General features: G+C 39.1%; 1 protein-coding gene across 1 annotated transcript in view; it reads left to right on the top strand.

Moving 5' to 3' along the window:
- The window catches only part of LOC143361329 (trehalase), an 80,337-nt gene that overhangs the window by 26,461 nt on the left and 28,379 nt on the right, over window positions 1–25,497 (top strand). The window contains exon 2 of the mRNA XM_076800660.1: window positions 20,867–20,983. Coding sequence (XP_076656775.1) covers window positions 20,867–20,983 — 117 coding nt within the window. The remainder of the gene's footprint in view (window positions 1–20,866; window positions 20,984–25,497) is intronic.

Below are 25,497 nucleotides of genomic sequence, written 5' to 3'. Positions count from 1 at the left end.
GCGGCTACGAGGCGCTCCTTCATCGTCTGGAACGCCGTTTCCTCAGCGGAGGTCCAGTGCCATTTGGCGTTCTTCCGGGTCAGGCGTGTCAGCGGCTCGATGACCTCGGCGAAGTTCGGGTCGAATCGCCGGTACCATGAGGCCATCCCATGAAATCTGCGGATGACCTTGATCGTCTTCGGCGTCGGGATCTGGGCAATGGCCGCGGTTTTCTGCGGGTCGGTCCGGATGCCCTGCTGGTCGACGATATGGCCTAAATACCGGAGGCTGTCGACACAGAATCAGTTTCAGTCCGGCCGCACGCAGGCGCCGGAAAACGTCGTGGAGGTGGCGTCGGTGGTCGGCTACGGTCCGGCTGACGACAATAATGTCGTGAAGGTAGGCGAACGCGTGCGGTTCGAGCTCCGGGCCGATCACGCGTGATATTCCTCGGTCCGGCGATTTCGGCGATTTCGGCGGGCGGTTTAATTTCCAGGCGCAGGGCGGCGATGGCGTGTATGCCCAGGAGAACCGGAGTGCCCATCCTCGGCAGCACGGTGAATTCTGCCGTTTCTTCCCATTTCCCGGCTCGGAACGGCAGGTGGATGCGGCCCGTCGGGCGCATGTCGGTTCCGTCGGCTAGATTCACGAGGCCGGTGCTCGTCGAGGGGAGTCTCCTTTGCTCGTGTGCCCACGCAAGAACTTCCTCGTTGACGCAGGAGAGTTGCGAGCCCGTGTCGAGGATGGCGTCGAATTTCCGACCGAGGATTCGGACCGGTAGCACGGGACGCGGCGTGTACCGGATTTTCTCCGACAGGTTGTTTAGCCGTGCCCGGCGTTCGTTCCTCGGTGGCGGGGCCCGTGCTCCGTTTCCCGGCGGGTGACACTCCCGTGTCAGCACTCCGTCGCGGCCGCAGCGCGAGCAAAATCTCCGGTACGCGTTCCGGCACTCGAAACGGGTATGCCCACGCTGTTTGCATCTCCAGCAATGCGTATCGGCATCGTATGCTTCCGTCGGCGGGGCGCGGTCCGCGGTCGTCGCGGCCGGTTCGGCGGCGTAGGTCGAGGTTCGGCGCGGTCGTCCCTCCTGCTCCTCGACGCGCTCCAGCTCCTGGACTCTCTCGCGGAGCGTCTTCACGTCGGGTACGGATCCGCGGGGGAGGAGGTAGCGGAATTTCGTCCTCATATTTTCGTGGAGCAGCTCGAGTCGTTCGGACGGCGGGATTTGTGCTCGTCTCATGAGCGTGGTAATATCGGTTACGAACTCCGCGAATTTCTCGTCGTTCCGTTGCCGTCGCTCGCGGGCGGCGCGCTCGTGCTGGTACCGGGTCTGCGACGACGTATGGGCTCTGAGGAAGGCCCGCTTGAATTCGTCCCAGGTGGCGATCTCCTCCCGCTCATTACGGTACCACGCCTGTGCTCTTCCGCGAAGCATCACGGGTGCGGCTCGGAGCACGTCCTCGTCCGGAATCGCATAGGCCACCTGGATCTTCTCCACGCGTTCCAGGAACGCGTGCGGGTCTTTCCCGTCGGTGGTACATCCTGTTTTCCGGATCCGGTCAACGTTACGAATCGGGTCTGGTCTCTCGGCCGTGGCGGCGGCTGACAACATTTTCCTCGTCTGTACGCCGGGTTCCATCATCGTGTACAGGTCACTTGTCAGGCGGTTAACATATTCGGCCCATCGTCGGCCCCGTTGGTCCGGTGTCTCGGGGGATGATGATCCGTCGGCGGTGCTGCTGGCGTGGCTCATCGTGGGTGTCCCTCGGGGCATCCACTCGGGTTTCTTCGGTGCGGCGATTCAAACTTTCGCGCCCGTCCGCCATTCGGTCAGCGGTCCTGCTTCATCGCGGCGGCGGCAGGCGGCGCGCGTGTACCGGCACTGTTGCGGCGGAACGGCACTGGGTGGCGCACGCGCGTCTCACTTCACTTCACTTTGCGGCACATTTAACCTCGAAAATTCTACGTGGGCGTAATCCTGCCGGTCCCACGTGGTTAAACAAGTCCCTGTTCGGGCGCCATGTAACGAGTCCGTTTCCCGGCGGATCTCGTACAGCGGTTCCTCGCGGCCGGATTTGGCTCGCCGTGCCAAGGTTCGCGGCGGGATAACGCGAGGGTCACGGCGGGATACGGGCGGTCGGGAACGGGAGATTAACTACACTTGTTTCTCGAGTATTCGTCACTGTCCCGGTGTTCGCGTCTCGGTTTTCGGCGGTCGCGATTCGGGTCCCGCGCGAGGGTGTATCACGGCGGGGTCATGGCCGTACGCAGCGGCGTATCCGGACCAGGGGCAACCTCGGTGGACGGAGAGCCCGTGCCCCAGGACGACCGGCGTTCCGCCGGTCGCGGGTGGTTCGCTCTCCGAGGGTGTAGGGCGGAGGCGGAGATGTCGGGGTTGACGGGGAAAAAGGTTACTTACCCTGGTTCCGGTCCTCGATCGCTCGGCGTTCGGGTCGGCACTTCCAGGTAATCCTGCTCGCAGCGGCGTGTTCGGGTGTTCGCGGGTCGCGAGGACACTGCGGAAAACCCCTCGACGATAATTCCGCGGGCAAAATAATACTCGCGCGGCTCGTATCGATTCTCGGTCTCTCGACTTCGCGGAGAACGATTTCGTTGACGGATCGCGCGGTCGGTATCGGCGGCTAGGGATCTCAACGAAAGCGGTCTATTCACGACGGCGTCGGACATCCAAAAGAGACCGTTTTCCGGCTCGTCTCTCTCTCTCCTCGCTAGGCGAAGGGGTGCGGTGCGGTGCGATTCGCGGACGGTATCGCATCATGGCGGGTTCCGGTTCCCGCCAAAATTGGTTCGGCGTCGCGGGGATGGTATCCGTCGTTCTCGGTATCCGTCGTTCGTGTTCGGGGCGGTTCGGGTTCGGGGCGCGTACGGCTAGGAACAGGCCTGGCGCGGCCAGGTCTGTTACAACACAAAACTCAGTAAATATATTGTAACTCTAAATTTTTGAAAAATCGATCTTTAAATAAAATTTGCTTTAGTGCCTAAAGTGTTTTTTAGTCGTCGAAGCGTCCCGACGAAGTTAAACAATAATAACTTGTGATATGGGACAAGATTGGAAATAATTCTTGCACGATTGTATAGAAGAAAGTGTGCTGAACATATCCCATTTTGTAAAATTCCATGACCTCTTCTGTCTTAGAAGATATACTGAACTAATGGTCAAAGTATACTGAGGTGTCCGAGGACCTATGCGCGTAGCCGCACGGACGCGGGCGACTTTAAACAATAATAACTTGTGAAATGGGACGAGATTGGAAATAATTCTTGCATGATTGTGTGGAAGAAAGTATGCTGAAGATACTCCATTTTGTAAAATTCTATGGTCTCGTGTGATACAGAAGATATTCCTTGCGAAGTCTTAAGAATTTTGAAAATTTTCTACATTGCATTTGGCGTAACATGTTTAATACATTATGGATAGTAATTTTTAATCGACGATGGTAATTTAAAGCTTAAAGATAAACCTTTCATTAAAAAAAAAAAAAATTGGCAGGAAAATATTGAAAAGGACCGTCAGGGGATCTCAAAGAAGAAAAGCAATTTTTCCCGTGAGAAAGGCTGTCTTCAAAAGTTCCAACTTTGGCCGTTTATTAAATTTTATTAATTGTTTCATTTTCAAGGTTGATGGATATTTAGAAAGCAATAAGCATTCAACGTAAATATGAGACAGTTTATTTCCTGGCAAAATGTCACTAAATTTCGCGTTTTAAACCACTGTGCGCCGTGGCTATCCTGTAAATCATGGGCGTGGCCACGACTGCTGAATTAATCGAAGTTCGATCGAAGTTTAAGGAACTCCGGTTACACGGAATTCGAGTTAGTTGCGAAATGATGCACCGGCCATCGAACGACCCTATTCACCCACGGGGGTCAATTTGTTCAAAAACGAGATCAAAATTACAAATTCCGGTGAGACTTTCGAATTGCTCCCCCTCCCCTCTAGCTCTTGGCACCTGTTGTACATCATTCTACTCGTTAGAGTGCATGCTCGCTCCAGCTGCAGCTTCGCTTCACCTCGTCCATTTTCGCCACCATCTCCCCGATGGTGGGCTTTAGGGTATCTGTGGTCTTGTGGTGCTTTGCATCATCTACCTTTGCAAATGTCATACGTAATAGTCAAGGAGATTGCTGTCGGGGCCCTATGGCCACAGGTCGGGAAATCAATCAGATTTTCGTAAAGCCTGATTAACCTTTTCATTGAATTCAATCGCGCTTCTCTTGGGATCAGACCGATTCCTGCAAGTTGGCTGCAATTACCCCCACCACGCGTCAGAATTTCTGAATTTCTTGGGTAGGTCGTAAACTTTGCATCTTCTTGTGGTCGAATAATAATAATAATTGGCGGTTTATACAGGATGTCCCAAAAATGTTGCACTTCCATGAAATTCCCGAGGTCAGTTGAAGCGACTTTTTCCTTTGCGGAAATATTCTCCGCGGCTGCGTTAAGAAGTTATTAACGAAAATCGCGGACCAATCAGGGCGCGACAAAGGTAGACGGACTCCGGCACTGGCCGAGCCGGAATCCGTCCGCTGTAGCCGCGCCCTGATTGGTCCGAGTTTTTTGTTAATAACTCTTCAAGAAAGCCACGGAGAACATTTTCTCAAAGGAAAAAGTTCCTTCAAACGACCTCAGGAATTACTCCTTTCAAGAAAATGCAACATTTTTGCGACACCCTGTATACTGAGTTACCTTATCAACAATTAAGTCATCTATATTTCCCTTACCTACATCTTATTTGTGGGACTGTTTCAAAAGGGAGAATAAAAATTGTCTACATTAATTTAAAGACACAAGAGATATTGTTAATTGTTTTATATATTGTTAGTTGTTTCTCAGCAAAGTGAGCTTATAAATGGAACGTTTCTTTTGAAAGTGGTGCAAGTCCATTTTTTGTTGACAAGGAAAAAATACAAACATACAAATTATGTGATATCTCATTTTTAAATAAAAAATGGATTTGCCTCATTTTCATTATATTCATTATTTCGGCGCTCTTGTAATTCGTAAGGGAAGGTGTTCTGATACTTATGGACGACTATACGCAGGAACGTGAGACGGCCATACGGGGCCTATTATTGATTTCTCGATCGTTGTTGCGTAAATCTGCGCGTAAACCCGGAACCGTAAACCCATTCGCAAGGATTGGAACTATAAACTGTGAAATGGACGCGCCAAGATGGTTAACAGCGGCTGTTCGTGTAATTGAAATCCTACAGAGCGTCTTAGCGGGCCGCTCAACGAGGCGAGCTACAACCGGGAACAGAATGGCTCTGATGAAAGGGATCGCCTTATCTGCTAACGAAGATTTTTTTTTTTTTTTGTTTAATCCACGGACGACAGACTGCCCAGACGTCGAGCATTGTCTCGCTAATGGGTTTCTCAATATCCATACAGCCAAAAGAGTGCGCGAGAGAAAACATCCTTCCGACCGGAAGACTCTAGATGGTCGTCTTTCTTTGAAACTCTAATTTTACGGGGATGACGGCTCCATTACTCGAACTGAAGTGCAGCGTAAACGCTGGTAATATTGAAGTAACTAATTGCGTACATTACAGTTTCCCAGCAGCAACACTAAAATTGTTTACGTTCCTACATAAGAGATAGCGTACATAACACTAAACCTACCACGGTAACAAATTACCGGTTCTATATTTTACAATTATTGAAACTGTAAAAATTCATTTATGGAAAATTTCCTTGTCCAAGCATAGACAGGGCGTTTCACCTAATTCGTTTTTTATAATAGAAAAACATGTCAGTGGAGAACATTAGTTGGGGCAAATATTATGATAGGCAAAAATTCAAGGTTATATTTTTTGGGATTTCAAGGTTATCGAAATTTTTGTTAAATGGAATAATACATTTTTATTATTGCTATACGATAGCCGAGGTCAAGACGAATCCAGCGACCTGTAATATTATGACCATCGCGTGATATTGAGTACGAGAAATTCATAAAAGTAGGACACTTGATGTAAATAGTGAAATAACGATGACATGATCCCCATAGGTTTTAGTAATGACTGTAAACACACTCGCAATAAATTGTAAACACTGATACAAATTCTTCTCGTTTTCGGTGACTCTAATCAGTACGTTTCAGAAATTCATCGGGATTTATTCGATTGTGAATGATAACGTGACTTCTCTGAAACGATGGTGTACCGTGATGCATGGCGATAATAAAAATATATCGTTCCATTTAACAAAACTTCGATGACCTAGAAATCTCAAAAAAATATAACATTGAACAAATTTTTTCGCCTATTTTCCTCTGCAATTTTTTTCTATCGTAAAAAACAAGCGAGATATTTTAGATGCTCGAGGTAGGTGAAACACCCTGTATAATATTTACCAGATATTGTTAATGCTTGGTAAGTTTAGTGTCAAATTTGCACAAAGAATCCAATAATTGTGGACACGATGCTCCGTTTTCAGGTTAATTTAAATCCAACAGGTGTTTCTTCTTTTTAATAATTTTTTAAACTACTTCTCGTCTATAAACGATAAAACTTCTGAATATTTTAAATTAAACTTCCAAATGACTGAAATGTCCAATAAACCATTTTGTCCATTCGCCCCCAAAATACGCACGGGCAAGCAGAAAATGGCGGAAGAAGTATTAGCGCACCCTTATTATCGGAACCGTCATGTTTCCCCTACAGGTTTGGATAAATGGAGTTCCACTGTATTTTCTTTCCGGCGAATGATTTTCTTTTTTTTCCGAAAATACCTTTCCGTGTCCCCTCGAGCGCGGGAACAGAGACCTCTCGAGCGCTTGACAGTTTGTTTTATCGTCACCGCGATTTCAACGAGCTGAGTGATTCGTTTCCGGCATTATTTCATCCGTCTTGCACACCTTTATTCAGAAACCTACCCCCTGGCGGTTCGTTTTATTATGTTCTTTCGTAAATCCGCTGGCGTATAAAAATGCGACTCTTTGCATTTCGAAGATGCTTCGAAATAGTTTGATCTATCCCGGGAACCGCCGCCATGTTATTTACATATATTTTTATACAGTCGAATGTAAATCTCCTTTATGGTAATTCGGTCTCCATGACGGGAATCATCTTTCTAGCGTAAAAAGGTAGATCTTCTCCCCGAGAAATTGAAATTCAAGCTGCAAAATCGATACCCAGAGGGGCAGGGGGAGGGGGAGGGAAGGCATAGTTTAGTTAATATTAATTTCCTTCGACGGCCTGGGAATATTATTCCCCCGGCCACTCCATAAAATATTTTATGTTTCCCCGGTACACTGCTACTGTTTTTCTTTCCGTTCGAGCTTCTTTCCCGGTCGAAAAACTTTTAACTCGACTACAGATAGAAGTTCCGTAATGAAATCTGAGTAGTTTCGAACGCGCATGAAATATCCCCCTCTATGGCCGCTGAAACTTTGAAATTGCATCTTCGTTAATTTCCATGGACGCCGCGCATCAGCCTGGTGGCTGCTTAAACGAAGTCTCGTCGAAGTGTACACGTTTTATGATTGGTTCGCCGATCGTTTTTCATGGAAGTTCGTGTAGAACTCTTCTGGATCATGGAATCCGATATTTCGTGGGATTCGATACTTCATTCGTAGAATTCAGTGGATAATGTAGGTCAGGCCAACTTGCGGCTCGCGAGCCACTCCTCTCCCTACTTCTGGATCCCCCCACCAAACTCCTGTCGACTGTTGATGACGTACACGCATACGTTCGTAGTCACGCGTAAGCGCACTATGAAAGAGTTGATAGTGGGGGAACCTGTATACTGGTAGTGGGAGTCGCGAAGCGACATCGGGGTAGAAGTTGGCCAGGCCTGATTGTTGACACATATGTCAACGTGTTGTTGACATAAATGGAGAATTCACTGTATAGAACGACACATAGTAATTATAAATATACAGTTAACGTTAACAAAACTTATTTGTTAAACTAATCGCTCTTCTGTATCTTGCGGCACGATTTATCGCATGAGTGCTTTTTTGTGCTCCGTAATTTCCAATCACGCCACGCAATTAACAAAAATTTTCTACCGATAAGGGCAATCCAAGCGCTTGTAAAAACGTTCAGAACGAAATAGATAGCATGAGAAAAATATAACTAGATAACACATCTTATGATTTTACAGTAAACTAAAAATCTCAGAACTCACATAAGTGTCACATTTATCAAGGGTTAATACAGTTTTAAAGTTTAAAAAGATAGCCAAGATTACGTAATATTGTTGCTATAAAAGAATAAAATACTCAATTTGGTTAGATGTTTAAAGATTTAGAACATACTGAATTGAAAGATCTGACAAAGCTGAAGCCTTTATGTCAATTCTAATCGAATGTTTCTTAACTCTAATTTCTATGAAATAGAGTATAGCTAAGGATTTGCACAAGGTTTTGTAATTTAAATGTCTTTTTCCCATTCACAATGATCGTTATTTACCTGACCTGTTTTATAATACTATCGTTCCATAAATAATTTACATCACGGTTTTGAGTTAAGATGCAGCAAAGTAAAAAAGCATTAACATTATGAATAGCTGTTTTAAACCGGATATTATAACACCTTAAAACCCTGGTTCTGATTAATTCTATTCCATTGTATTCCGAATGCATATTGGATTCCAATTACAATATAATTCAATTACACTCATGACTAGCGTAATTAGCAATTAAGTTAATTGAATGATCTGAATTACACAATGCAACCATGATACAATTCCAATACCACGCGATTAAAATGCAATATAATTCAATTGTAACGTATATTCAATTAGGAAAATTCTAATTGCGTCTAACAGAAACAGTAGCGACACAGCGAAGGGAATTAAATCTTTGAACGGAGGAATTATTCTATCTTCGGCTACGAGACCGAATCTCGAGAACAGTTTATGCTGAATTATTTCCCCAGGATCTTGATAAAACAACCCCGGGGGTGGAGGAGTGTTGATTAGGTCAATCGGACGAACTTCGGAGGTGCTTTTTCCGCAGGAGATTCGGTCTCCCTTGAAGCGTGCGGGCGATGCCGATTTCACAGAATAACCTTAATCAAGTTTAGGGTCGCCTCGAAACATTATCGCGTCAGAGGAAACAGGAACAAAATTGATGAACCCAGACAGTATGATAATGAGCCCGGAGCGTTGCAACAACGACTTTATCCTGGGATTTTCCGTCTTCATTTTTCACCGCCCTTATTACATTCTCGCGTTACAGGAAACCATCGCGTGAAAAGAATTCCGTGTAGAACTTCGAATTATTTGATATGGAGCTTATCGGAGCTTACAACTGTACAATAAAAAAAAATTTGGTATTGAGGATGCGGATGCAAGCGTAGGAATTCGCGAAGCCATTTCTTCATGTGAAATCGCGAAAAATGTTTCTCGAGCTTCGAATACCGGAGAATATTGAGTCACTTCTTTCCGCAAAAAGTTTAGAACTTTGACAGATCTAACGATATTTTCAATTTTCTTCGATTTTTAAAAAATTTCATATTTTGTTTTCTTTTTAATCGTTTTTTTTTTATTGTACAGTTATAACCTCCGATAAGAGGTTATTCTGCAGTATTACATACATAGTATTACAATAATATAACCTTACACTAATGTGAAGGTAACGCAATAGTTAATAATTTTTAACACTTTGATCGCCAAACGAGAAACCCCAAAAATTCCATAAAATCAAAGTAAGTTATTGAATGAAATAAAAATTGAAAATATTTTAATGTATGATATTGAGTAGTCCTCCAACTTTTTAGCATTTTATAGATCCTAATAAAATTTGGTACGATGAATATATCAACGTGAAAATTCATTTTGAAACCTGCACAAATAATTCCGACATATGGGTGACGTGGCATTCAACGTGTTAATTAATAAGTTCTCAGTGAAGTAATTATTGTCGTGAGCTGAGATTAATGCAAAGGTATTAGTAAACTCTTTAAATGCTTTTATCGTTTTTGTAAGCGCACAAGATTCATCGTCTAATTATTATAATTGCTGATTTATCCGGATTTAATTCACAACATGTTTCTCGGCAGAACAAAAGATTTTCGCATGATGTAATTCCCCGCCAGACGTTTTATTTAGGAATCTCGGTGGGCGAAGGTAGTTGAACGGCCGGATGATAACAGGAGAAACAAGCACCCTCTGAAAAAAATTCATGACTCCACCGGAGAACGGTTTCCTCTGACCGAAATAACCTCCGAATGATCCGGGGGTGGTCTCCTCGCTCTGGAAGAGCGACCACGCCACAAAATGGATGCCCGGTGATTTATTTTATCGTTGAACCCCTTGGAGTGTCTCCCGCAGCGTGTGTCCGACTTATCTAACAGCGGTTGACCCCCTCTCGACCAGCGTGCCGATTTATTTGTTTATGCAAGCACGACTGCGTCGCAGTTAGAAGTTTTCATAACGACATTTTGTTGTACGGAGCCACCGTATTCACTAGCTACAGTGACTACCACTAATATTCGAACGCTTTTAAAAATCGTACAACTTTGTTAACTATTTGCACTCGGCGCTATTTTAACACTGGAACTACCGAGTAACAAATTCAACTGATGTATATTGCTTTGTAATAATGACAAGAATATATCTACTTGAACCTCATCGACACTGGAACTACCGAGTAACAAATACAACTGATGTATATTGCTTTGTAATAATGACCAGAATATATCTACTTGAACCTCATCGACACTGGAACTACCGAGTAACAAATACAACTGATGTATATTGCTTTGTAATAATGACAAGAATATATCTACTTGAACCTCATCGACATTGGAACTACCGAGTAACAAATACAACTGATGTATATTGCTTTATGATAATGACAAGAATATATCTACTTAAACCTCATTTTTAATTTAAAATTAAATTTTTGAAAAACTTAAAGTTCATTCAGAAATTTTTGATGAGAACATTTTTGTAGTTTCAGTAATAGTGAAAGCTCAAATTAGGAGTCATTTTGACCGGATCGGTAGTTCTAGTGTTAATTCTAAAACTAAATTTTTCTTCCGTCTTAGAATATTTTCATTTTATTCACACGAAACTGATCCGATTTCCACGTATAATATTTAAATGTTTAGTAATCCATCGAATACAAATTTTGTAATGTAACAAATATTTTGCAATATTTTTTGCAATTTCTTTGAAATAATGCCACAACCATTTTTAGTAGCGCTTGAGAGTCACCACTGGGAAAGGGTTAATATTGGACCATACGACTTGGATTTTTTTTTAAGAAGTTAGCATAATTGGTTTGCTACATAAAGTGAAAAAATTTGTTTGCGAAAATTGTAATTGGTCGAGATTGCAAAGAAAGTACTAAGAGTTGTATTTTGCAATTTTTTATGTTATGTAGCGATTTTTCTCATGTTACGCAAAGTTATGCGATTTTTAAGAACGTCCGAATATTAGTGGGAGTCACTGTATTTCAGTATTAGCATATATAACTGTAGTTCAGTATTAAAGCCTAATTTTGAGTGAAAATTCGAAACGTGCGATTATTAACTAAGCCTTCGTAAAGAATTATAGAAATATCTAAAATATCTAGATATCTTTTTTATATCTAAAAAACTAAAAGAGACCGCCTATTATACGTATAGAAAAAAGTTACTTAAAAAGTCGAGATCTATATTTAAATTTAACTAAAACCGGAAAACAGAACCATTTTGTAAATAATTACCAAATAGCGATTTTTCCGATAAAAGTAAATGTACAGGAGTGAAGTAAATTATTGGAGAAACGTGAACGAGAAAAGTAATCGTAATCTTATCAAATGGAATGGATTGAGAGATAACAATTTCTTCAATTAAAAATCTGAAATGTTTACTTCAATCTGGTATTTTACGGTTGTAACCACTACAAATTATCTATAAACTGAAGTGTTTGTTTATATAACAGAAGTGGTGCTACTGTTTATATAACAGAAACAGTGATTATTTACTTGTTTCACTAAGATAACGCTATTGTTTATCGTATTGGTAGAACTTCCGCTAGGTGAAAACAATTCTTTGTTTAAAACTTACAGCATGGAAAGGAATTGAAGTGCTTTATTATCACTTTTACTTCCACATATTTTGTAACTGATATACTTCTCTCTGTAGACTAAAAAATCTACAGCAGAAAGTAGAGATAATAATTTTTTAACAGGTATACGACGCCAGTACATCGACATAGAAATCACTGTAGTAAATATTGGCTTTCTAGTTCATGTTTCATTAATCTTTTGGAACCACGACGTCTTTTAAAACAACTCTTTTTGTTATGAATCTTCAATTCTACGATCAATTCGTTCGCGGAAAAAATTTTGCAATGTTTTCAGAGACGTCTGGTTTTTTTTTCAATCTAGTATTTTTGGGAAAAAACGCGTCTTCATTTTCCAAAAATCGAAAATTTAGTATTCAAATACTTTTTAGATCCACTGTACACACATCAAACTTAATTTAACCCTTAATTGCTATCGTTGGGTCTGCGATGACCCATAACGTTTTGAATTATTGATTCTGTGATTGTAAGACAATTAGAAAGTTTCCTGCCCTTTTTCAGCATAACATGTAGCTCCATGCACTAATTTCAAATATTAATTTCCTTTCAAATTCTGAGTATTAATTAAACTACTATTGCGTCTGGATTATATTTGCTAACATGTCATCATACCAATTGGGGGTTCACACGCGATTAAATTTAATAGAAGATACTGACCGATCATTTAAAAAATATTTATATTCAATCTGTAATTTATAATTATAATTTAATTTATATTTATAATATTTTACTTTCTTAAATATTTATATCTAACCTGTGTTGCGTTTTGGCACACTTGGAATTATCTCCGTCCTAAATGATAGTGACAAGAAATTAGGATTACATAATCCAGTGGATAAGGGGTTCAGTAAATCGCCTCGATTGCGCCGGTTCATACGCAATTAATTAACTATTGCGTCTGGATTATATTTGCTAAGATGTCATCATACCAATTGGGGGTTACACGTGATTAAATTTAATAGAAGATACTGACCTATCATTTAAAACATATTTATATTTAATCTGTGTTGCATTTTGGCACACTTGGAATTATCTCCGTCCTAAATGATAGTGACAAGAAATTAGGATTACATAATCCAGTGGATAAGGGGTTCAGTAAATCGCCTCGATTGCGCCGGATATTAATGGCGGAGCTACAGTTCGACACGCGAGGTGTTATCTTAATATATCGAAGGCGACGACACGCGGGTCATCTGAAAAATGGCTTCGGACATCTCCCGGCCATTATAATAAATACCAATGAAACTAAGGAAAGTGGGTCATTTATTGTAAGTTCGGGAACGTGTACAATAAGACGCCATCAATCAAACGGGGGGGGGGGCGGCAAGTTCCGATATCATCCCCGAGGACGTCGAAGATAAAATATGTCCGGGGAGACGAGAAAGAACCATAAGAGGGTGACGAAGGTCGACAACCTCGAAGAGCCCGTCATTTTTTTTCCTACGGTTCCCCGTGGCAAGTGCAAAATCCCGGGATAGGGCGTCACAGTTACGACATCATCGCACCTCTTTTCATAGCGCGGCGCGAATGGCGACAGAAGAATGCATAGGAAATACGAAAAACAAAAGGAACTCGAAAGCTAGAAAATGGCAAACATTCTCCATTCCATCAACGATCCATTACATCGGGAAAAAGTTACAAAACCTTCCCTCGCGAAATTTGACGAATCAATTAAGGGAACAGTTTTGCATAACACGTAAAAAGCGAGCGATTTTTATAAATTTTTTTAAGAGAACTGATTGATAATATGGGAATTACTTTCTTGGTATACACAGACCCATTAAGACCCAAGCAATGAAATAAACAATTTATTACTTTTAATTGTGCACAGGAAAGCGTATAAATGGTACCAAAAAATTTTTGGACCAATGCTTTTTTGTGGAAAAAAATAAATAAACGTGAAGATTGAATTATAATATACTGCATATAATAATTTATTGCTCAAAAGGATATGTAGAAATGAATTCTTATGATTTAAGATGAAATTGATTTATCGTAGCACTATGAACAGCTTAATTTTCAAAAATTTTTTTAAATTATAAGATTCACGTATAATGAGAAATAGTAATGAAAAAAATATTAAGTAAATCTTTGAAGTCTCTTGTTACATCTACATCGTGAAAAATAACTAATTGAAAAGTACGAGTTTATAAAAAAAAAATGTAAGGGAACATTTTTCAGTTGCAGCTATTCATTTATTTATTGGGCAACGTGTCAGCGTTAATCGTGTCAACCTGTTCGACGTTTAAGCCCCTGTTGCTCTGACGTGTAACATCTGTCATAGTCATTCCGTGCAAAACATAATTGTTAAAAAGTTAAATAATTTACACTGGGATTACACCAACTTCCAAATAAAAACTTGAAAAATTCTACGTACCTGAAGAACCTTTTGAAAATAAACTGTAAAGCTGTTTGGAAACAAAATATCTGGTTACATTTATACACACTTAAATGATATTCATGATTTTCTAAATTGGAGAATAAAAATTGTACATAATAAGCGGCAGATGTCACTCTGTTTATCTAAAATAAAGAAAAAACAACACAGCAGATTCTTAATTGAGGTGAGTTTGGGTATAGCGAGAACAACAGCCAAAGAAAAAAGTCGATAATTAAAACGATGGCGGCATTATGAAGTTTAATTGTCGATTTTTCCATGTTTTTCTAACTTTTGCGAGTTTGAAAGACATAAAAGAGAAAGTTCTAGAAGTTAATTATAGTTCGAGCTATAGTGGCTCAAGAAGCCAATAAAATTTTAATCTAGTTGATCAAGCAGATTGCGAAGTATCATGAACTGCAGTTTAACCCTTTATTTACTGGCGGGACTTATAAGTGTTTGAGACCCATTGGGACCATGAAGTCCACTTCTATGAAGTTCGTACTTTAACTTCTGGATGGCAGCACAAGCTTATTCCTCTTTGGAAGCTTGCTAGAGACAAGTATACAAGATGGACGCTAGGATGCATTCTAGGAGATTAAAAATCATCCATGTGTTTGCAAATATAAAATACTTACCTGTTTTGCATTTTAGTATTTCTAGTTATTATTACTAATTACATGTAATGCAAAATTTGAATAGGTTATGAACTTCATGAGTCCATATTATAAAATTATATAATATTTCACATTTCAAATTACTTTCCATGTAATCAATAACCTTGTCGATGACTTATAATGAAAATTGTGCTACAGGGTGTTTACTTGCCCCTAAATTAAGTATAAAAAAAAGTCAGCACAAATTTAAAAACTGTTAAGAAATTCAGTAAATAAAGGGTTAATATGCAGTGATAATACCGCTGATAATTCCGCCCCTCGAACATTCACGTCATAACTTGATTGTAGGGGTTCTGCTGTAGCAATTCGAGAAAATTGTTGAAAAAATGGACATTCGAAAGGAGAATACCCCCGTTAAAGGATGAAACTGGAATAGCCCCTTAACTTGCGAAAACGTAAAGCGAAGTGTGGCGATGAAAGAGGAAACGTGCGCGCGGGGAAAGCTATGAGAGATTTCGAATGAACGTGACACGGATATTTTACATTTCACGTAGTAACGGAATGTACGTTTCTCACGCTGATATATGGCGTCTTTGACATCCGTATTCGACGCACCGACAATATTATCAACGACAAAATGTCCCCGTTCCGTTCCCCGCCGCACAGTGCCGCGAATGGCCATTTTAGGTGGAGAAAGTTCATACCAGAAAATAGATATAACATTCATATATTCTTCTTTCGGAATGTTTACTAATTGTACCCATAATAATTCATTTAACCCTTAAATGCATGAGTGGGGTCCGCAAATGACCCCAGTGTTGGATTTTGTGTTAACATTTTTAGCCGCGCCATTTGTGAACTGAGAGTTCAGCTATTTGCTTCTGTCAATATTTAGGTTATGTTTAATGTGTTTACAGAAATAAATCGTTGCTGTAATCAAATTTAGCAAGGAATTAGGTAAGTGGGGTCCTCAATGGACCCCATGTATGCATTCATGTTCCTAATATTTAGTTTACCTATGCACTTAAGGGTTAATAGCGATATAAGTATCGATACGTAAAAACTCCGAACCGTAATACGGCGAAATCGTACGTTTATATTTGTTCTAAAGAAAATTATGTCAGAGCAATAAATATGAATCTTTAAGCTCCTATGCACGATATTCTATATCAGCATAAGTAAATATTTACATTAATGTTCACAAAGTTCGTTAATAAAGTCCTTTACAATAATTTTTAGAGGTTTTCTAAGTACTTCAATATAAGTATTATTTTCGAAGGTTCTACATATGTTGAAACACATTTGATGACCTAACAGAAAATTTCAATCGGTTTGAAGAAGCATGAAACGATCTACGATTTTTTTCCACTTAGAATGGCCATTCGCGTCACTGTGCGCCGGCGCGAAATTCGTAGAACAACGGGTCCGATGTTTTATTAACATGATCGACTACTGCAACGGATTGATACGAACTCGTGCAATGTTTCCGGTCCGAATTATAACAAAGAACAGAGTAGTCTCGATGATATTACTATCTGCGCGTATCTACCCTGGGAATTCGATAAATTTTCCGAGCTCGATTACACCGGTATCGACGCAGGAAAAGTTCATGAAAAAATGTTGAAAGGCTCTTAAACATGTTTTGAGTAAACATTCCACTCTAGCGGCTGCGCTTTTGAAATGAAGCGATAAGACAGCTGAGATATAGTTAACGATCAATAGATACAAGGAGCAGAGACCTCAAAAAGCAGAAATGGAAAATTCTGCTTCGTATTATGCAACCTTGATTAATTAGTCTGGCACGCGGCATTACGCTTTTTAAATGTGGTCGCTAATAATTTATTACGTTATATTAATTTCTTGTTATCTACCTGTGCAGCTATTACGGATTAATTGCGTGTGATATATGGACTGCGGATATTATGCATATATGACACAAATGGACAGGTGTAGTTTAAAATGGTGAAAACATTAGAAGAATTTAAAAATACTATTACATTACCTATTATATAAATTAAGAAAGAAAATCAATTTTCACTCCAGTTTGTTGCAATTGAATATTTGTATTTTGCACAAAGATTCGTAGTGATATATTCGAGTTACAATTGAGCACATGCTATGTCAGATAAAAACTTGAAATATTTTTTTTTATCGATGCTGCATGTTTTTTCTGTAGTGTAGATTAACGTGAATATTTAATTTTTGTTCGATAACGAATTTTTCGCTGCATGAAATACGTGGCAGCTTTTCTCATTTTATTCTCAGTCGTGGAGGTCGGTTGTAAAAATGAAAATCTTTTTCAATTTTATTTGAAAGGTCCAAAAGCGAGCGCGATTTTTTCCCTGCATGCTAACAGGCAAATAAACGACGAGAAATATTTCCGACCATTTGCGCGTATGATCTTCTTAATTCTAGGAACGAAGCATTCGCAACAATGTTAACATTATTTGGAATCTAAAATTATCGTTAATTGTTGAAAGTCTAACATTATCACACTTATTCTACTTCGTAATTATTTTCCTAAAACAACGCGTATTAAACTACAGCATCAATTAATTCCAAGCTGATCGAAATCTCATACGGAATTTCCTTCGTTATCTCAGTTTTCAGAAATTACAAAAGGTCATTGAATCCTGTTCAACACTAAGTTTACTATATACTATGTTTTACTAGATTTACTAACATTTTTAATTTAAAATTATTAAGATTCTAAGGATGCATGAGAAATGATTTAGCAAATTTATTTCTTTGGGTACATATTATTTTAAAAATATTGTTAAAAATATGGGTAGCACGTTCTTCTTATTTTTATAATGTAATGCAAAATAGTGATTTTTAGTGCTCCGTAAACCTAGTGTAAACTACCATATCTTTCATATTCGTCATTTTACTTCGTTAGCTCGTGCAGGTTTGTCTAATTAAAACTGAACACCGTAGAAAATCTGTCTATATGTTAACGACATTAATATTAGCATTGATTTTAAGGGATCACTAACAAATTTTAGAATGTCCTCGAACATCTTTGTCTAGAATTACTTGAAGCAACCGCCGTCCCTACTACACGTTTCGAAACTCCGAACGCAACTATACTGCGGATTTTATGCATTTCTAGTATACGGGATCGCCCAAAGCTCAATGTTCGGAGTTTCCAAGTTTCGGAAATTTACGGAAGTCGCCGAGAGTGTTATTTTGTTTTAAACTTGGCAAAAACTTTGAGGTGAATAAGTTCCCGTTTAACTCCTACTTTGATAAGCAGCTTATCAAATTGTCTATTAGGTATTTCAATAAGTTTCTGCCATTTTTTTTTATTTCTCTCTTCTGGTAAATAGAAGTCCTTCGTTCGAACAGGGAATATTTCGTTCGAAGTATTTTCCATCGATAGATAAATCCAGACTCCGGATTTTATGCGCTTACGACAAAAAAGAATTATTTTCAGAAAAACTGTTGAATCTTTTACATTCGGATTTTACACACACGTTTGTTGGTGTTTGTAGCACGTGTGTGATTTTTTCAAAGCAAAAATAATAAAAATCGCATGAGTTATATTTTTAGAGGATATGTTTTCGAAAACTTTGTTTGTCGTGAATATTGGCCTCTGCCGTTCCATTGTCATAGGGGAACCATTTTGTGCAGGAAACTCTTCAACCGAGCAAGCAAACATGCCCGCTGTATCAATTCTACGCTTTTTTGATTTTTTCATTCAGTTCACGGGGGACCCAACGACCGAGCTTCCGAATTTTACCTAACTTTCTAAGGCGAAGAGATATCGATCGCGTGTAACGGAATATTTTCAAACCTGAAGATCGGCACTTTAAAGCGCCACCAAGAATGGGAGATCGTTTAAACTATAGTTATGGCTGATCGAAGAAATTCGGTTCGTGCGAGGTAATCCAATCATCAAGCCATTTTTGGTATCTCCAGAACAAAAATATTTTTAGAATAGAAGTTAGAACAAAAATTTAGAATAAAATTAGAGGAACTTTGACCGCACCCTGTATACTAAATCTCTCAAATTACATACAATTACCACCAGCTTTTAAATCGATTAGTGAACGGTAGAAATTGATTAGAGTAGTTAATATTCGCCCGAAAAATCGCTGCGATCAGGACGCATGAAGTTCCGTCGTGGAGCATTTTTTCGAGGTGCGCGACAAGAAAAAGGAAGTAGAACATGCAGAATTCGTTGAACCGAGAACGAAAGCCGATGCCAACTGCCTTTTTTCCAGCGGTCGATGCTGCTGGCATCGGACCCGAATTAGCCAGCGACCATGATTTGCTTTCGCTCGAGCAGTATGTAGAACAGTAGCGCTGTTACGATTCCGTTTTCTTGGATCCTGTCAGAAGCGTGCCAAACCCGCACAGACCATAAATTTCGCCGGTGCTGTCCTACGAGTATCCTTACCTGTCACGAACCGGAAAAGTTCTGTTACGTCACGATTTCGTCCGGACAGCACGACAGAGACCTTCGTCTGCGCCTCCAGACGTCCATTAACACTTTCACTGTCAGTTGCGCAACCTCAGGCGTAGGTGATGCGAACATCAGCGTAAAAGGATAAGCAGATCGTGCAAGTATTAGGGGGACCCATAAGTAATCAATTATTTTGAAATCTAAACCAACCTTTGTAATAAATTCAAGCACTGATTCGTAATATTATATCTTATCTACAAGCACCAAGAAATTTTTAAAGATACATTCAAATTATTGACTAGTATTCTCCACAAATAAATTGTTTACCAAGAGGCTTTTTGTTGGTGCTATACAATGAAAGTGAATATGATCCTCGGAAGGTACGGACGCCGCCATTTTGTTACAGGGTTTTCAAAAAATTATTAGAATATTTTGAACAGAGGCTGCTTTACCGAAAACTGTGAAAGAATACGTGTTTCCTCTTCAACGATCGGTACAGAACTGAGGCAAAATTTGCAAAAAATTGATTACTTATGGGTACCACTAATAGTTTCTGAAAAAATCGTCAGAAAGGATGGAAGAAGTAAGTTTGAGGGAAAAAAGCGTTTTCTGAAACAGAGACCTTCAAGTCTCTACAACTTTTACAGTTTCCCTTTGGGGGGCACATTTTCACGGAATAGAGATTGAAAAACTGTAAAAAAAAATCGCTTCCTTTTTTGGTCCTTTAAATCAGAAGATCGGTTTTACGCACGTATCGGTCTTGCGAGCGTAAAACGGGACAAAAAACGGGAACCTGCTGTGACAAACAAGTGCGAACTTGTTCTTTGATCGTTTCGTTGCGAAATTTGAATTTTCTCCACTCTCTTTCTACGCAATCTTCTGAGAAATAATGATCGACGGGATCGAGCTTTGAAAATAGGTACAGGCAGCTTAACAACGTATCGATAGTCTAAGGTCTCTGATGTACTTATGATGTAACAAATAATTAAACTGGGGAAACCATTTTTTACTAAACATCAATTTTATTTCTATAATTTCTACAATATAGTAATTTAATATTCACGGCAGCGTAGGATTTAATTCCAGACCATGTTCCGTTAATATTAAATACTTCATAAATTCTTTCGGTATTTAATAAATAACACGTTTTGCCAACTACGTCGTTTATTTTAAGTACACGGTTAAAAGACCCTTCGTCACAGTCGCCATGGAAAAGAAGCTTTGGGGCCTGCCCTAAATCGAAAAGCACCTTATGGAATTATTATTCTACGCAACGGGTATAATAAAAATCTGTAAAGAGACATTTCTTACCAAACAAACTTAAAGAAACATTTCTTATTAAACAAACTTTCTTATAAATTACTTATATATCTTTCACGTTTACTTGAGAAATTTTTCAGACGGGAATTCTGTTAACATATTTTTCTGTTTCGATTTTTCAGCACGATCTATTGTACGGGTCCTTTGCTACAAACGGTGCAGCTCGCCGGAATCTATCCTGACAGCAAGACCTTCGTCGATCTTCGTCAGATACATGATCCCAAACAAACCCTCGCCAAGTAAGTATCAATCCATCATCTCTCCGAACGTATAAAGCTAGATATTTTTCCTCCCCTTAAATTTCATAACAATCCCCGTACCTTGTTTGCCTGAGGGAGCAACGAAGTTGTTCGTTCAATATATAGAACGACTTTGTTGCTGAAACAAAGAACAACTATTTTCTGCGAATATTTCTCGTGAAATAAACAATTCTAAATTGTCTCATCACTTTTCTTACATTTGTATATTTTTAAATCTATTGGCCTAACACGAATTCGTTCGGTTGCAAATATAAAGATGTTTCTATTTTAACGATTTAGTTGTGACTCATTGGAAATGCAGATAATGGTGATTAAATAAAATTGTTCCAATAGCCAGCCATCTTAACGTTGTTATTATGAACATAACTATTTTTTTAAACTACTTTATGTGGAGACATTGAGCTATACTTTGATAATGAGGAATAAGTTAATGTTCATTCAAATGTATAGCAGTTTGTTGGTGAATATATTTATTTTCTGAAATAAGGTACATTTACTCAAAAATTTTATAATAATTAAATGAAAGGTTAACGGTCACAAACAAATAGTAATAAAAATAGTGAGTAAATAAAAGGAAGGTATCAACGATAACCGAATAAATTTATACTATTCTCCAATACAATAAATATAAATTCAACGACTTCTATCAAAAGCAATTTCCACTAATTTCACTTTAATGTCACATTGTTCCGCAACTATTTTTCGTGATTGATTTCTATGACACATGTTGTCCCTCTGATATATTTCTCTCTATGTTGTGCAAAAATAATGATTGTAGAATAAAGACAAATTATTGTTACGCGTCATCTGAGTTTGTAGAACCAGTTGGTGACATTTCTGGCGTCACTAATACAATTACACCGTAGAATGCAGTTCAGGAAAAACATGAACGTTGCACCGCTTCGCATAGAGATACCAACGCGTCGCCGGAAACAGCTGCAATACACCGGCAGCGAAAATATCAAATATTAAAGTCTACGGGAACGTGTCGCTGACTTTCAATTTTTGAATGTACTCCTCCCAGTCACGTAGGTCTCATCCCTGAGATTTTCCAGGATCGGTAATGTCCTTTTGGGAAAACTTGCCCCAACGTTTCGCTAACATTGCAACTTGTCGAACGACTTACGCTTACATTGTTACGACACGCTACACCAGTTCAGCCTTTGCCCGTACGGGCACGAAGCCACGCCCCTGCGGGCGAGGATGCGTGTGCTTGTCACACGCATTGTCACAGCTACGTGGCACAATGTCGAAAATAATCATAGATCCCTTCACGCTTCTTCAAACCGATTGAAATTTTCTGTTAGGTTATTTATATTATATAAATTATAGAAACAAATATAAAAGCAAATAAATAAACTTCGATTCTACTTCAAAGAGTTAAATACGTATGCTGGTACACTAAGTAAGCAAACAGTGATATAATATTTACAGAATCGTGCATAACTCGCGGTTCATGGCCACAGTGGTAGAAAAATTGACTCGTGGAATAGATTAGAGTGCAAGCTATGATTACAATAAATTGAAATGTATAGTCTACTTGTCAAATTTTTCTGGGCAAAGGTCACATGCAATTTACAATTATAATATCTACTGTCGTACATAATCTTCCGGAAAACAAAGACGCTCATATTTCCTTGTAAAAGGAATAAAAGGAATAAAAAAATATTTCCTCTTCCTTTCTAGATGGTTTCATCCTTGCAGCAATGTACCAGATACCTTTGTACAATATAATTAAATTTACATAAGGTTATACAGTGTTAAAGAACTGCTCTTTTAATTAAATTAAATTAAAATTGAAAATTTAATGAATGGTATCATATTTCGTTTAATCTTAATATAATTTAAAAATAAATGTTACATTAAAATCGTAGATTTAATTAGACTGCGAAGACACTAAAAGCTTTAATAGAACAATCACTGCGATAAATGTTGACCTTTAACACTTTGACTGCCAAACTAGAAACCACAAAAATTCCATAAAATCAAGGTAAGTTATTGAATGAAATAAAATTGAAAAAAATGAAATGTACGATATTGAATAGTCCTCCAACTTTCTTGCATTATACAAATCCTAATCAGACTTGGTACAATGAATATATTAACGTAAAAATTCCTTTTTAAAACCTGGACAATTAATTCTGTCGCCCACATATGAGTGACATGGCGGTCAACGTGTTAGGGTGCAGTTTTGTTTAATAAAGTGCTAGAATTCGATAAACATTTTTAGATTGTTTATTCAGCAATGAATGCATTAACAATCACAATAAAATGCCCGCGGACTCTGTAAGGACGAGGCAGTTGAAATACATCACACTTTTATCGTTACCCACGCGTCCACGTACTAGATCAATGTTTACAAACCATTGTCGAGTCAGCCCGGGGAATGAGAATTGTATGATGCATTAAATCATCGGCCATGAAAGCCTTTCTCGTTCTTGTTTACCCCCGAACAGGGTTGCCGTACGAGAGAAGCAACGACCGGTTTGATATTATTCCCGTCGTTTCGTTTCCTCCTCGCAACACCGGAAACCGGGGGAGGGGGCACGTTCTCCGCTAAAAACAGCTGGAGTTTACGATCACGGCGAAACGAAATCACGGTTGCCTCCACTAGTTTTTAAACTGACCCGCGCGATCACCGGCAACCACCGTGCGTTAAATCACCCGACCCGTGTCGGGACATTTACGGTTCCCGTTTTACGGCACCGTGTTACCTTCACTTTCGTCCACCTTCGCTGAGCCGAATTAGAATTCCAAGCGTTCGCACCGAAATCCGACGTCTCCGAACGTTTCAGATCCCACAAACGCTGTCATGTTCGATAGACACCTCGGACACGGTAACTAGAGTCTACCGAAAAATTCGGGGCTGACAGAAAAACAATTTAGAACCCACAAAAATAATTTAGCACGCCCACGCGACCTTCCACAAAAGAGTAACAGAAACACAAGAGTAGGAGAATTCATAACTATGGAAAATTAAGAAATTTACGTTCAGCTTCTGTGAGAAGTGGTTTCAAAAATTCCACGGGAAAAGCATGTGATTCTGAAATTGATAATGATAAACCAAGGGCAGTTATCGGAGCGGTCCCTAGAAAAAGGGAGAATCTCGAGAGGTTGCAATTAAAATTTTGTTTTAAGACTAGGTTTAGGGAGACCCGTCAAAATGACGGATTCTAATATTTTTAATTTACGATTATTGAGATTGAGATCCACCACGTGGAATTACTCAACAAATTTATTTCTTTAGGTATATATTATCTAAAAAATGGATAAAAAGCTTGAATAGACACATTCTTCTTATTATTATAAAGTAATGTAAAATATTCACTTCTAGTGCTTCGTAAACCTAGTGTTAAATGTCTCAGATAATGCAACAGCTGTTCGAGGTTTAGCTCAATTAAAGCGAAAAATAATTGGTATAAAAATTGGCAAAGAAAGTGAAATATACAGGGTGTTTCACCTAACTCGAGCATCTATAACATCTCGCTTGATTTTTATGATAGAAAAAAATGTCACAGGAAAACATTAGTTGGTTCAGGAGGGCAAATATTATGATAAAAAATTTGTTCAAGGTTATATTTTTTGAGATTTCAAGATCATCGAAGTTTTTTTAAATGGAATGATATACTTTTATTATCGCTATATAATAGCCGAGGTCAAGACGAATCCAACGACTTTGAAATCTCAAAAAATATAACCTTGAACTGTTTGCCTATCATAATATTTGCCCCTCTGAACTGTCTAACGTTTTCCTCTGAAATGTTTTTCTATCATAAAAAAAGAATCGAGATATTGTAGATGCTCGAGTTAGGTGAAACACCCTGTATAGCTTTAACACTAAACCTACCGACATTTCATGTATACTTAATCCTACCATGAGTGGTCAAATGACCGCTTCAAAAAAAAAAAATGTATCTTAATATAGAGAGACATGTTACGAAATTTTTTCGAAAAGTAAACAATAAAGAATGTTGTGAATCTTGAAAAATGGGTTGTATGTACAGTAAGGAACAAAACTGATTGCACAGCATAACTTTTTTCAAATTATAAGTTATAAACGATTTAAATTGATAAGTTATAAACGATTAAAAGTGGGAAAATTGTCATTGTTCACGATTTTCGACTTAAAATCGCGCTTTTAAATCGCGCGAAGTAACCAATATCGGTGAAATTTTCAGCATGGATATAATTTATTCGAGCGAATCAAACACATTCTTTAAATTATCAATACAGGAAAAAAGTTGAAAAAACCAACCTTTACTATTTCCTTCACCATTCCGAGCAATTCAAATTTTTGTCAAAAATTTGTTACGATCTCTCTAAACTAATCCTTCTTCTAACTTCTCAAAAACACTAAAGTTATTTGGACTAATTTGAAGAAAGTATAAGTGTAATCAGTTTTGCTCCTTACTGCATATTATAGGAAAAGTCAATAAGTCACATGGCGATACAGTAACGTTGTATACAAGAAGTTCTAAACGAAATTTCACAAA

This window comes from Halictus rubicundus, chromosome 1, assembly GCF_050948215.1.
Source record: "Halictus rubicundus isolate RS-2024b chromosome 1, iyHalRubi1_principal, whole genome shotgun sequence".
NCBI lineage: Eukaryota > Metazoa > Arthropoda > Insecta > Hymenoptera > Halictidae > Halictus > Halictus rubicundus.
Note: the sequence above shows the minus strand (reverse complement) of the source record. Positions and strands in the feature narration are given on the sequence as shown.